Genomic DNA, 13724 nt, shown 5'->3' with positions numbered 1-13724 from the left:
GACGCAACGATTTTTGGGGGGATTTCCGCCTGCTGAATGGGCTGCCTCTGATTGGTCACAGCCCTCAGCCAATCAGAGGCAGCTCTCACTCACCCATTCATGAATTCATGAATGGGTGAGTGAGTACTGCCTCTGATTGGCTGAGCGCTGTGACCAATCAGAGGCAGCTCTCAGCTGTCATTCAATAGCGTTTTTTGGGAGGCAAAACTAACAAAATAAGTATTTTGCCTCTGTTTTTATGGGGTATTTTTCACGGTTTTTGCACTGCAGGATCAATAGTTTGTTCAATTTATTGTATAGGTTGTTACGGATATGATAATATCAAATATGTGGGATTTTTAATTTTTTTTAATACAAAAAGGGAACAGTGCACAAAAAAGGTCTCTTTTGTTATTTTTTTTCCACTACTTAAATACATTTTTTTAAACATTTTTTATATTCATGTAGGGAACTTGAACCATAGCAGCTATGATAGCTATGATAATGCATATCAAGACTTTTTACCTGCAATGCCTTAGCTTCTGAGCCCTCTCCATCCACATGACATAACTTTATGTCCTGGTGCGCCAAGTACTACTCTGTTATGACATAAACTTACATCCTGTCGCGTTAAGGGGCTGAACATGAAATAAGACACTATTAAGAATCCTGAAAATGACATAAATTGGCAAGATATAGTACAGGTGCAATAGAAGTGTGCTTAGGTTGACATGACCGCACCTCTGCTATGTTGTGTTCAATAGTTTAGAAATATATTCCTCTGAGGTTTAAAGGTAGTTTTACTAACAAGAAGAAATTGAGGATTTTGGACCATTTCCCTATTTGGCAGTGACTTCATGGTGTGATGTGTACGCTGCAAGCAATACTGGTCTCTTCTGTTCTCTTCTGCTCAGGTAGCAGAAACTGCTGATCCAGTTTTCTCAGTAATTCATGGCATTTCTTTATAATTATATCGATCTACATCCCTGCTGAGGTTCACAAGACAGATCATTATTTCCCCCACAACACCTAATAAATTATTGTATGTGCAAGACTACAGGATTTCGTGACTTGCAAGAGCAAGTAACTTATGCATTTATGTCAAACCTAAAAATTAAAACCCTTTAATTGTCAAGACTCACATGCTGCTAGAAGACAGGCTTACTTATGAAGAGTCATTAGGTTGCTCTATAACTGACTTCAAGTGTAGATCAATAGGGAACTTGGTGTTCCCGAAAAAGGTTAGCTCATTTAAAGGAAAAAGAAGAAGCTAATACCTTCAATGACAAGATGTGCTTGATTTGATACTGAAGGCAGAAAAAAATGGAAAATAAAGCTATTATTCAGTAGACCTCAATGAGGCATATTAACCCGAAAAGGAGCAAGCACTATAAATTTACAAGGATTGTTCCTGGGCTTTAATCTTGGCCAATAGTAAAAATATGGTGCAGGATTAAAGCTCCAGCACTCTAGCAGGAGCAGGTTGGGTCCTCAGCTGTTAGTTACAGCTGAGGACCCAGAGGAGAAGGCAGAAGCAGTTTTTAACCACTTCTGCCTTTTCTCTTGCAGGCTACATAGTGCTCAATTAGCGCTATGTAGTTAATAGAGAAAGCAGAAATGTCACTTCCACTATTCAACCCGGTGGTCATGTGACCACTAGATGCCCCCTGCCCTAGCAGAGCTGCAGGGTCCTAGCAGACCCAGATCAGCACTGTTAGTTATGTTTTTTCCTGTAACTGGGGCTCTTATGGATGCTCCAGTTGCAAAGGTAAAGTCTGAAAAAAAAAAGACAATGTGAATGACACCCAGAGGACTTATATGATGTCATGAGGGACATAAATGTTAAAAAAAATTGTTATAAATAAGGAAAAAAAATTACAGAATAAAAGTATATATATATAAAAAAAAAGAAAACGACCCACTGTCAATACCAACGTAAACCGTTGCCATATGCATCCTGTAATCCAAGAATATACAAATTATATATCAAATCATCTGAAACAAAATGAAGGAACCCTTTCTCATACTTTGTTTTAGTGTAAATATACTAATTAAAAGAAAAAACCTATAAATTAAAAAAATATTTTATTTTTTTAGCTTTTTAAAGAAAAGAAAAATTCTGTTAAATAAAAAAAGATGTAAAAAAAATAGCCCTACATGTCACGGAAACAAAATGCAGCAAAAATAATTTTGGTAGTTGAAGAAAAAAAATAGGGTTGTAAAGCCACCACATGGGTAAAATCCCTAAAAGGTGTCCGGTTCTTTTGGACCAAAACACCCTGGCACTTAAGGAGTTATCAGTAGATGCAACTTTCCAACCCTATTTATATCCTAGTTTTCCTAGGGGGCTTACTCTTTTTCTGCCGTTATACAACGGCGCTATATGCTGGCTAAAGCCAGTACTGCATGAGGTGACACGCTGGATAGGCTCCGACAGCAGAGAGGCTGGCAATATACAGTAAGAGAACCCCAACGGACGTCTTCCAACATCGGAGCTGTACAGTCTTAAATCATAATGTCTTCAGAGGTCAGAGTGGATTGGAAAGGGTTAAATTTATATTGATCTACTGATAATCTGAGAAAGTTCATGCAGGACAAGTACTGTAGTACACGCAGCAAAGGAAATTTACAAAGAATAAATGTTGATAGTATATCATCCTATTGGTTCAGATGTGCTCCTCATCCACCTATGAGCAGCTTTCTATCCTCAGCTTATGGTATACTAAAGGCACTACATATATTTATTGCTATGCTTAGAGAGAATAAGTGGTTTAGATAGCTAATTGTCAAACAATACTATAAGGGCATGTTCAGACTTTGGTGTAATGATAATCTTTATGTGTATAGCACCAACTTAGTCCGCAGCACTTTCAAGGCACATGAGGAACGCAAACAATACGAAAATTACAGAAATTACAAGAGTTACAAGTAGTATTCAATTATGTGGGGTGATACAGAAGGTAAAGGGACAGGAGGTGGAGCAAGGGGGGATATAGCAATGCGACGATAACATGTGATATACAGTTTTTAGGACACAAACGGGGCAGGGGTAGTACAGGAGGTACGGGGCTGGAAGTGTACACAATAGGCAAAAGTGGAAAGTCATAGGAAGGGGCAGGGAGCATATTGTGGGGGTGGGGGACTAGATCAGGAGGTTTGGTATGCTTCTTTGAAGAGATGCGTCTTTAAGGTGCATCTGAAGTTCTGTATGTCCAGAAGTTTTGGGGTAGAGCATTCCAGAGGATTGGTGCTGCTCTAGAGAAGTCCTGAAGGCGAGCATACAAGGTTTGTATTAGAGGGGTGTTTAGTCTGAGAGTGCTAGCAGATCAGAGTGCTGGGTGAGTGATGTATAGACAGGATGGAAGTGAATTACAGTGGCACGGCACCATGGAGAGCATTGTGGGTGAGGGTGATGAGTTTAAATTGAGTTCTGTAGTGTATGGGCAGCTAGTGCAGTGTCTGACATAGTGCAGAGGCATCTGAGAAGTGGCTGGGCAGGAAGATGAGTCTAGCTGACGTATTTAATATGGATTGGAGAGGGGAGAGTCTGGTGCGGGGAAGATCAATAAGCAGGGAGTTGCAGTAGTCGAGTCGGGAATGGATGAGGGCAACAACGAGTGTCTTTAGAGTGTCTGTGGTGAGTGACGGACGGATTTTAGCAATATTCCTGAGGTGCTGGTGGCATGTTCGGGCCAGAGATTGTATATGGGGTGTAAAGGAGAGGTCCAAATCCAGTGTGACCCCAAGGCAGGGGGGTTATGATGGTACCAGATACTGATATGGAGATGTTGGGGGAAGGTCGGCTGGTTGAGAGCAGAAAGACAAGGAGATCACTTTTTGAGATGTTAGGTTTAAGAAAAAAAGAGGGCATGGTGATAAAGACAGCAGATGGACAGTCGGTGATGTTTTAGAGAAAAGGTGCAGAGATGTCGCGGGAAGAAGTGTATAACTGGGTGTCATCAGCCTAAGGTGCTATTGGAGGCTGAATTTGTAGATGGTTTGTCCAATTGGGGCTGTGTAGATAGAGAAGAGAAGAGGGCCAAGGACCAAGCCCTGGGGGACCCCAACAACAAGGGGGAGCGAAGAGGAGATAGAGTCAGTAAAGGAGATGCTGAAAGAGCAGATAGGAGAGGTAGGAGGAGAACCAGGAGAGAGCAGTGTCCTTTAGGCGGATGGAGTGAAGCATAGCAAGAAGGAGGTCATGATCAACAGTGTCAAATGCAGCAGAGAGGTCAAGGAGGATTAGTAGGGAGTAGCTGCCCCACGATTTGGCCATCCTCAGGTCGTTTGATACTTTTGTGAGGGCAGTTTCGGTAGAATGTAGGGGGCGGAAGTCAGACTGGGGGGGGGTTGGGGAGAGAGTTATCAGAGAGAAAGTGTGTAAGGTGGGAATAGACCAGGCTTTCAAGTAGTTTGGAGATATAGGGGAGGTTTGTGATGTGTTGATAGTTGGCAGCATCGGTTGGGTCAAGGGTTGGTTTCTTTAGCAGGGGAGAAATGATGGAGGGAATGAGGAGGCGAAAATACCAGTGATCAGGGGAGGTTGAGGATGGTGGTGAGGTGGGTAATAACTGCCAGGGAAAGGGACCGGAGGTGGTGTGAGGGGAGGGTGTCTCTAGAGCAGGTCGTGGGGCAGGCAGCGGAAAGCAGTCTTGAGACTTCTTCCTCTGTCATTGGTTCTAGTATAGATAGTGAAAGAGTGATGGATGTAGTGCTGAGGAGACTGGGATCGGGGCTAGCCATGTAATGTTCAGAGATTTCTTTGTGGATGGTTAGCTCTCCAGCTCTGAGATCCATCATGGGGCCTGCTCTTTGGGGCTGAGGAGGGAGTAGAAGGTATTGAAGAGTTGTTTGGGGTTTTGGGATAGTGAGGAGACAAGGCAGTGGTGTGGATTGTTGAGCAGATTCTGCACCAAAATCTTTGCCAAATTTGTGTTGTGAAAACAAAAGTAGTGACATGTCACTTTTTAACATGGCATTCATGTCAGAGATTCCACGCTTTTGCCTATTCAAAAATGCTTAATTCATGTGTGGATCTGCAGCAACATCCATGGCGGTAGGTTTCTGCCACGGTTTTAGAGGTAGGTTCTGCATGGAAATTTTTTGTCTTTGAGTCTGCCCTTAGGAAATTCAGAACAGTTCTACATTTGAAGTGAAGAGCTGCTATGATGAGCATCACTGAAGTACCCAGTATGTCAATGCATTGCAGGGGTGGCTGGAGTTTTGCCACATATTACATTTTATGGCTGGAGGCTCTAAGTAGCAGGACTCCCTGCAATCAGCTCATTTATGGCTTAACCTCTCTAACATACACTTAAAGGAGCAATGACAGCTATGAGTGGTCTATTTTCAAAAGCATCCCAATGGACCATGACTAGAGATGAGTGAACCTACTCGGCCACGCCCCTTTTTCGCCGGAGCGGCGCGATTTTCGAGTACTTCCGTACTCGGGCGAAAAGATTCGGGGGGCGCCGTGGGTCAGTGGGGGGTTGCAGCGGGGAGTGGGGGGGGGGGGGAGAGAGAGAGGGCTCCCCCCTGTTCCCCGCTGCCAATCCCCGCTCCGCCACGCCTCCCCCCGCCCCCCGGCGCCCCCTGAATCTTTTCACCCGAGTATGGAAGTACTTGAAAATCGCAGTGCTCGATCGAGTAATTACTCGAAACGAGTATATTCGCTCATCTCTAATCATGACAGATCCGGCTCATTTATATATGATTGTCTAATTTTTTTGCAATTTACGCATTTGCAATGTGTCAATGTATATTTATGATATATGTACTACTTGACGCAAATGTGCATTCCTATTGCGCCAGTGGGCTTTAATATTTGTTGTGAACTGCACCAACATACAGGTATGCTTTGATGAAGAGCCAAATGGTTAAAACATGTAAGCATTAAATGGACTTTTGATTGTTTGACTACACTATAATAATGCAAGGGAGCTTCTACAACAAAATTAAGTATTCATACACACCTTCTCATGCAGTCGAGAGCCCGGATGAAGAAGTCTTTGTGGAGGTCATGTTCATCCCTTAGGATAGAGCACTGTTCCAAGGTGACTGACATAGAAGTCCGGTCCTTGGCACTTTTACAGCAGGTAAATCGAACCCCATTCATTTTCCGGCAAATCTAAGAATACAAGTAATTAATTGTAAACATAAAGTAACACATAAAACACAGAAACAAGTTCCAATGAAAAATTATTTTTTTTAAGTCTTTACATGGGAGGGTCCCCAATGTGCAGGACAGTTAAGAGACGGAGTACATATTGCAGTAAACTAGAACAATCTTTACTTGGAAGCTGAATTAGTGGTATAGTCCCTTTAACTTGCATCAACATACAGTACGTTCACTTTAGAAGGGTTTTCCAGGACTTTACTATTGTTGACCTATCCTCAATTGAATTTAATGGGATCTGCATTCACAATACCAACCTGGGCCGCTGCACTACAGACAGAGCTGTCTGCTTCTGATTCTGACTGCCAAGGCAACTGGCCCAATATCAGCTGATCAGTGGAGATCCCAAATAGCGAACCTCCAGCGATCAGCTATTGATGACCTATCCTGCAGATAGGTATTCAATAATAAAGTCTCAGAAAACCCCTTTAATTTGGCTCACAGTTTCAGAATGTTGTATAGCAGGTTCCGATATTCTGACAATGCTGACTTTTTTCTTTCACAACACTGTCTCTGGAATTCTGCCAGGACTATCATATCTTATGGACCCTGGCAGAATCAAGTCAGCTTTCTCAAGCTATGCAGCAAACTTTTGTACAATTACAGTTTATATATATACACACACATATCAATCTCTTTATCAAATACATGGTCTCTTAATATGGTCACCAGGCTTTTGTACGTACTCAGTTTCTCTGTATACGCGTTCCTATAGAAGCGTTCACATGGACGATTGTTAGACTTGCCAAATTAGCGCATCTAACAAAGATAGGACATGCCAGTGTAACAGGGCTCTCTTTTGCCCAGTTCCACTCACTGCTGTATTGTAGCAATGACCAAAGGGAATAAAGTGCTGGTCACACATCCATTCATTTTATAGGGGTTGACAAAACAGCTGAGCATAGCAGCATTGAAATGAATGGTGTGGCATGATAACTCTGGGTGGTGCTGCAATACAGCAGTGACCAGGACTGGGGCAAACAGGACCCCACTCTTGGGATCGTAGTGGTCCCAGTAGTAGGACCATTACTGATCTATCGATTTTCACCCATCCAGGGAATTGGTGAAAACTGAAAAAAGAAGCCACATAGCTGGAATACCACTTTAACTTTTCTAATCTTCTTTAGGGCGCCCACCCACTGGCATCATTGATGAATAGCTAAGCACTGGCTGTAATCGGGTGAGCGCTCAGCCAATCGGCACAGTCCTTTAAGGAGGCAGGGATTTTAAAATCCCCGCCTGCTGAAAGTGCTGGACGGCAGTGCAGTGGAGCCAGCTGGAGGACATGTCTGAGCGGCGAAGAGGTGAGTAAAGATTTTTTTTGTTTTTTTAACCAGCTAGGGATAATTTTCAGGGAAGGGTTTATATTTCAAGCCCTTTCCCAAAAATCATGCTGCGGGGGTTGCCACAAAACCACTGCTTTCAATGGGGCCGGCAGCAGCGCCAACCCCATTGAAAGCAATGGGAAAGCATCCTGGACTTCTGCCAGAGCTGTTTCAGCTGTGGCAGAGGATTCCTTCATCAGACTGCTGTGGCAGAAGTCTGCTGTATTCTCCCTATGTTTTCAATGGGGTTAGTGCTTCTGCCGCTGGCCCCAATGAAAACACTGGCGATATTGCAGCGTTTTTCTTGTGCTGCGGGACGAGTGTTTTCACTGGCACTTGCAGTGCAAGAAAAAAAATCCCAGTGGGTGGAAGCCTTTACGTAGGCATAGAGCAAAATATGTACTGCAGATGCATGACAAACACTGGACAAGGTGCTTTGGATTTCAAATAATTGCCATTCATATACAATCTAGTTACTTCGAGTCTCACTAGAGGACTTGCTTGATCTTTAACACCCTGTATTAAATATCACTGCTCTAACAGACTTGTTCTCAGGTTGCCTATGTATGAGGAGACCTTATGTCATACACTGTTGATCTGCTTGCTTGATTCTGTATAGTTCAAGCTCTCAGATGACCACACATCAATGGAAAGGGCTTTGCACAACATCAAAGGCAAAGAAGCTAGAAAACTGTACTCTGTGTATCGTGGGTAGGTATATTATTGAAAGGGAAGATATGTTAACATTACTATGGAAACTGGCTTTCTGTCTCCTCAGCGGAAGCAATATATGTCTATTAGAGCTTAAAACAGCTATAATAGAAATGTGGAAAAAAAGCCATGCCATATTTTTAAAAATATTCGAAAAAGTGTAATATTATGCATTGTAAAGACCTAACCAACAATTGAAAAGTCTTATGTTGATTTCACGTAGTTTCTTTGTATGTTAAAAGCATGGAATCGTGTTATTAATGCTAAAAATGGAAAAAACGTTTGGATCCAGCGGCGATTGTTTTAAGTGGTTTCTTATTATCAAACTGTTTAATCACTTTGCAGGAAAAATCTAAGTTTAGAAAATAGGCATCCACAGCGTCCAGAACTTTGCTATGAATAAATGGATTTATGGAACCTGCTGATGTGGAATTTCCTTTAGCTGCTCACTGATAGACAGCGGGGTTGCCAACCTCCCCTACCGTTACTTCTAAACAATTCAGCTACAACTCACAGACAAGCCAACATTTTTACGGATACTTTGCAAAATTAAAAGTTATAACATTTGATGCACTTGTAACAGTGGGAAAGACCACATTTGAGTATAGATGAGCAAGTATACTCGCTAAAGGCAATTGCTCGAGCAAGCATTGCCTATAGCGAGTATCTCCCGGCTCGAGACGGAAGGTTCGGTTGTCGGCGGTGGGCGGGGAGCTGCGGGGGAGAGCGGGGCGGAACAGAGGGGAGATCTCTCTCTCCCTCTCTCCCCCCCCCCGCTCCCCCCTGCTGACAGCTGCTACTCACCGCACCCGAACCTGCAGTCTCGAGCGGGGGAGATACTCGCTAAAGGCAATGCTCGCTCGAGCAATTGCCTTTAGCGAGTATACTCGCTCATCTCTACTTTTGAGACATCATGATTAAGTGGGTCTGGATAGCCATACTCCCTGTCTACCACTATTTCTATGCCTTTTTTAATGAAATCAAGTATATAATTACTGCAGCATATACGTTTGTATATCTCATTCACTGATATATATTCCTTTCTGCAAACAGAAAAAATTAATAGGAAAATGCTTCATTTAAAGGAGTTGTCCAGTTATCAGCCGTTCAGCACCCGCTGTACTAAAATAAGAAAAGGTAGTATACTTACCTGTTCCCTGCCGCAGCAATCCAGTGCTGCAGCCCCGCTGTGGTCCCAGTGTTGCTTGTGACAGATGATGTCACTGTCTGTGGGAACATCCTTGCTGTGATGTATTGAGCTGTATTTAATAAAGTATAGATGTTGTTTCAGCAAGTTCAAGCCCCTGAAATTCTTTACATTGATGTCGCTGAAAGTCAGGTGACTACTGCAGCCAATCAGAGGCTGCAGTGTAACGTTCCCGAACTCCTGGCATCATGGAGGTTCCATTACAGAAGTGGGGCAACTGTGCAGAAAGCTGGTGAAACCCATTATAGTCAAGGGGATCCGTCCGGCGCTGTTGGGTTCCTTCCAAAGACAGAACTGTTCGGACGCAGGAATTCCCTGAACGGAGCAGGAAACTGGAATCCCTAACGCAGGTCCCAAACCACCCTTATTTTGTTTCTTACTGACAGCAATAACATTTTAAATAATATCATAATACAAATCCCTATTAGTAAAACAAAGCATAAAAACATACAACATATACACATACACCACAAGTGTATACATAACCTATGTATACATGTACATACAATATAAAGACATATTCTCTGACTTTACATATACATAAAATTATGTACTGATATATACATAAGCACATATCATGCTGGTTGGTGTATGCTCATGTTGAATGTGCAGGTGAGCTAGGGGTGGAATAATAACCCCTGGCGCTATTGGGAGAGTCAAAAGGTCTGTTAGTGGCACTACTTGTGCATCTGCAGATCATATGTGTGAGCAGATGCTTTTCATGTATGTGAGGCTCAATGTGTTATACCTCAAAACCGGGACTAGAAGTTTGAACAGTTGGAATTTGGCAAAAAAACAGACGTTACAAACAAAAGTTACAACTTAATAAGAAGCATTTCAGAATAAGCTGGTGATACATCTGAATTGTCCTGATGGTTATTTAGATTCTGTAGAATTGTAGACTACATTATCAAACAACAGAGTCTGCAGCTCAGTATGGAGATCAGGCAATTGCCTTTAATAGGCATATTTTGATTGGGGTCCCAAAGTAATATTTCCTTAGGTCTTAGTCTGGCTTTTATTATATATTGCACTATAGACACTATATCATTACCGCATTCTCTCATACAGTGTCATTAAGATCCTCCACACTTGCAAATTAGAGTAAATTAAATTTTACTAGAACAGCCTGGCTAGAATAATGACAGATATATAAAAGACTAAATGAGCTGTAAATTGGAAAGAACATTTTGTATTAGCGTTTCTATTTGTTGAAGTGTGTAGGCATTACCAATAAAGAGTGGGAGACTTTCTTGGAAAGCTGTGATTGGATAAAGACACATCCCTGCAGGCATTCACCCTTAAAGGTTCTTAAGGAGCTTAGTCTAGTCATTGCTAGACCATTTCATATAATCTTGAAGGATTACATTACAGCAGGTACAACAGCACCATACGATTAGCACAAAGCAGTCAGTGTATTTAGGAACATGACTTAATCATAATGAGCAGATTGCTGGACAGTTAATATCAATTACAAGGAAGCTACCTGAATATTAATGAAAGGTTTCAACAAAAGGGCACATTATGTAATAGAACATATAGTGAGTATTGAGTTATCAGTGTTTTATGAGAGATGTCACTGCTAAACGATGCCAAAAAATGATACTAGAGTAATGATGGCGAATGTAGCTCATCGTGGAATATAAGTGGTGGGTTATAATACAGGGTGAGGTAAATGTCTAGAAATATCCATTTAACTGGTATATAATAAGAAAATTGACTTCCAATGTGTAAAAATAGTAATTGAGAGGGGAGCTCTGTTTTTTAGTGGAGGACTCATTTTCGGTGGCCATTTTGAACTCAAATGGGAAGGGGGTCATGTGATAACTTTTTCAAATGGGAAGGGGGTCATGTGATATCTCAATCTTGGTTAGAATTTACTCAGAAACACACTGGGAAGTGTTAGTTTTTCCCTTTCCTACTGGTTTAAGAGTTAAGTGAGGGAAACGTTTCGCAAAGTGCTTTACATGACGTGTTTGATGTGTCCACCATTCTGCCGGATGCACATGGTTAAACTTTTAATCCAGTCTTCATGATCATGCTGAAGAACTGCAGCTGAGTTTCCTTCACAGCACTGTAGCACTCGCCGTTTCAGGTGAACCATATTGTGAATTCACAAAGCAATAGTCATGTATAGAGAGGTCTGCATTAAATATCACCAGGACAAGCTAGCAGTACATGCTTTTGTTACTTAACTGTACATGTCCTGAGGATGAGTTAACTTGGCGATGAAGACTATCATCAGTCATGAGCTAATTCTACCATTATAAGTAAGGTCTATTAGGCCAAGTGACTGAATAGTAAAAAGAATCTAAGCCCCAAAACATGTAAATGAAACGGTGTAACTGGGCTATGTATTTAGCCCATAATACATTTCCCGCATATGGAGAAGAGACACAGAAAATGCCACCATTATGTATGCTATGTTAATATTTTTGAGAATTATTGATGTAAAACAATGTTTCCAGGTCATTACTGCGGTCACCACAGTCAATTTATTAGAGATTGCTTTATAGTTCATTCTTGAAAATGGCAATTAGAATCATTTCAGCATTCCTTAATGTGGCAACAAATCTAACTGCAATTAACAAAATTTCACGCCTGAGCACCAGAACATATTAAACAAATCTCCTTTCCGCTGCCGTTTTAGGGTTATCTGGGCAAAAAAAAATCACTCTATTCAAATAGAAACACATTTTCCTAAGTGTGAATATAGAAAATAACACAAAGGTCATGCCTAAATGCTCAAAAACAACTTCGTCAGACTTGGAAAAAAAATTCATTTAAAAATGCCCTTAAAAACATTGTGCTCACACCCCTACATAAAATAAATCGCGCATTTGAATATGTTGAAGAGCTTAGTCACACGGGTGCATCGGCGCCCGTGTTACTGCAGGTAGAGGACGGATGCACTTCAGGACGGACGTCTCTCTGCAGCGCCGGAAGAAAGAACATGTGACCGGCTTCATTGCCGGTCATGTGTTCTTTCTTCAGCGCTGCGGGGAGTCGTCCGTCTTGAAGTACGGCCGTCTTCTTCCTGCAGTGAGGGCTCAGTCACACGGGCGCATCGGCACCCGTGTGACTAAGCCCTAAGCCCAAAGAGTGATTTAATTCTGTATTCCCATATCATGCTTTTGTCATGGCATCTGCTACAGTTTTGACACAATTTAGTCTTTTTTATTGTTTCTTTTTTATAATTTATGCCAGAAACGACAGTAAATTGAAAAATATAGTTTAGCTTTTCAGTATAAATGGATCTTGCTGCGGATTTGCTGCGGTTCTGCCGCGGATTTCCGTTGCAAATCCGCACTGCGGCAAAACCGCTGCGTTTGCAGTGCAGTGCAGCACAAATGAGTTTTGGCAAAAAGCTGTTCTCACAGGGCGGATTTTTTCCGCACAGCCGCAGTGCGGAAATGCAACTGCGGCACGGTTTTCAAAGATGCAGCATGTCCATTCTTCCGTCTTTTCAGCAGCGCTTTTTTGTCCATAGACCTCTATGGACGCAGCAAAATCCGCGGCAAAAAGTAAAAAAACGCTGCGGAAAAAAACGCAAGCCAAAATTAACCTTTGAAGCGGTTTTGCTGCAGAAGCAGTTGTTCTGCAGCAAAACCGCAACGGAAAAACCGTGGCGAAACCGCAGCAAATCCGCCCTGTGTGAACCCAGCCTTAGTATTCATCTTTTGCACTGGGAGTCAATCACAGATGTTTGCAACTACGGTATATAGCCACGGAGTTACATACATCACAGGTATATGTTTAGCAGCACTGTCAAAGTGTAGACAGCAAACTTAACCCAAATATGTTATGAACTGTAAGCCCTTTCACATTGTTCCATAATCAGCCGAATGCACATTCATATGACTGGTTGTTCCTCATCATTGCCCAGAGGAAATATGCCCAGCAACTGAACAACAGATGATAAAACACTCATTTGTCATTCATCTCTTCTATAGGCATAAAAATCATCATCTGTTGGTGGTACACTCCATCATGTAAAGAAGGGCATGTACCATTGTACAAAACAGTTTCCATTATTGTCAAAGATCACCTGAATGTTCATCCATAGTTCTGTGTGATAATTATAGCGTAAAAATGTAAAATTAATAGGCACCAAACAAATAGCGACATTGCGGATCAATGTTCATTACAGGCAATAATCTTCTCTCATAAAAGGACCTTAACCCTACTTCAGATGGTCATCCTGCAGCTCTACTGAACTACACTTACCGCGTTTCCCCGAAAATAAGACCGTCATATTAATTGTTGCCCCAAAAGAGGCACAGGTTCTTATTTTTTGGGGGTGTCTTATTCTCACCTAGCAGGCGCC

At 42.0% G+C, this 13724-nt stretch overlaps 1 protein-coding gene across 6 annotated transcripts in view; it reads right to left on the bottom strand.

The window, feature by feature from the left end:
- Positions 1-13724, bottom strand: part of INPP4B (inositol polyphosphate-4-phosphatase type II B) — a 519946-nt gene that overhangs the window by 15269 nt on the left and 490953 nt on the right. For all 6 annotated transcript variants that reach the window (XM_066573709.1, XM_066573708.1, XM_066573704.1 and 3 more), the window contains one exon: positions 5952-6106. In XM_066573709.1, the coding sequence (XP_066429806.1) occupies positions 5952-6106 (155 nt within the window). The remainder of the gene's footprint in view (positions 1-5951; positions 6107-13724) is intronic.

This window comes from Eleutherodactylus coqui, chromosome 7 (assembly GCF_035609145.1).
Source record: "Eleutherodactylus coqui strain aEleCoq1 chromosome 7, aEleCoq1.hap1, whole genome shotgun sequence".
NCBI classification, from domain to species: Eukaryota; Metazoa; Chordata; class Amphibia; order Anura; family Eleutherodactylidae; genus Eleutherodactylus; species Eleutherodactylus coqui.
Note: the sequence above shows the minus strand (reverse complement) of the source record. Positions and strands in the feature narration are given on the sequence as shown.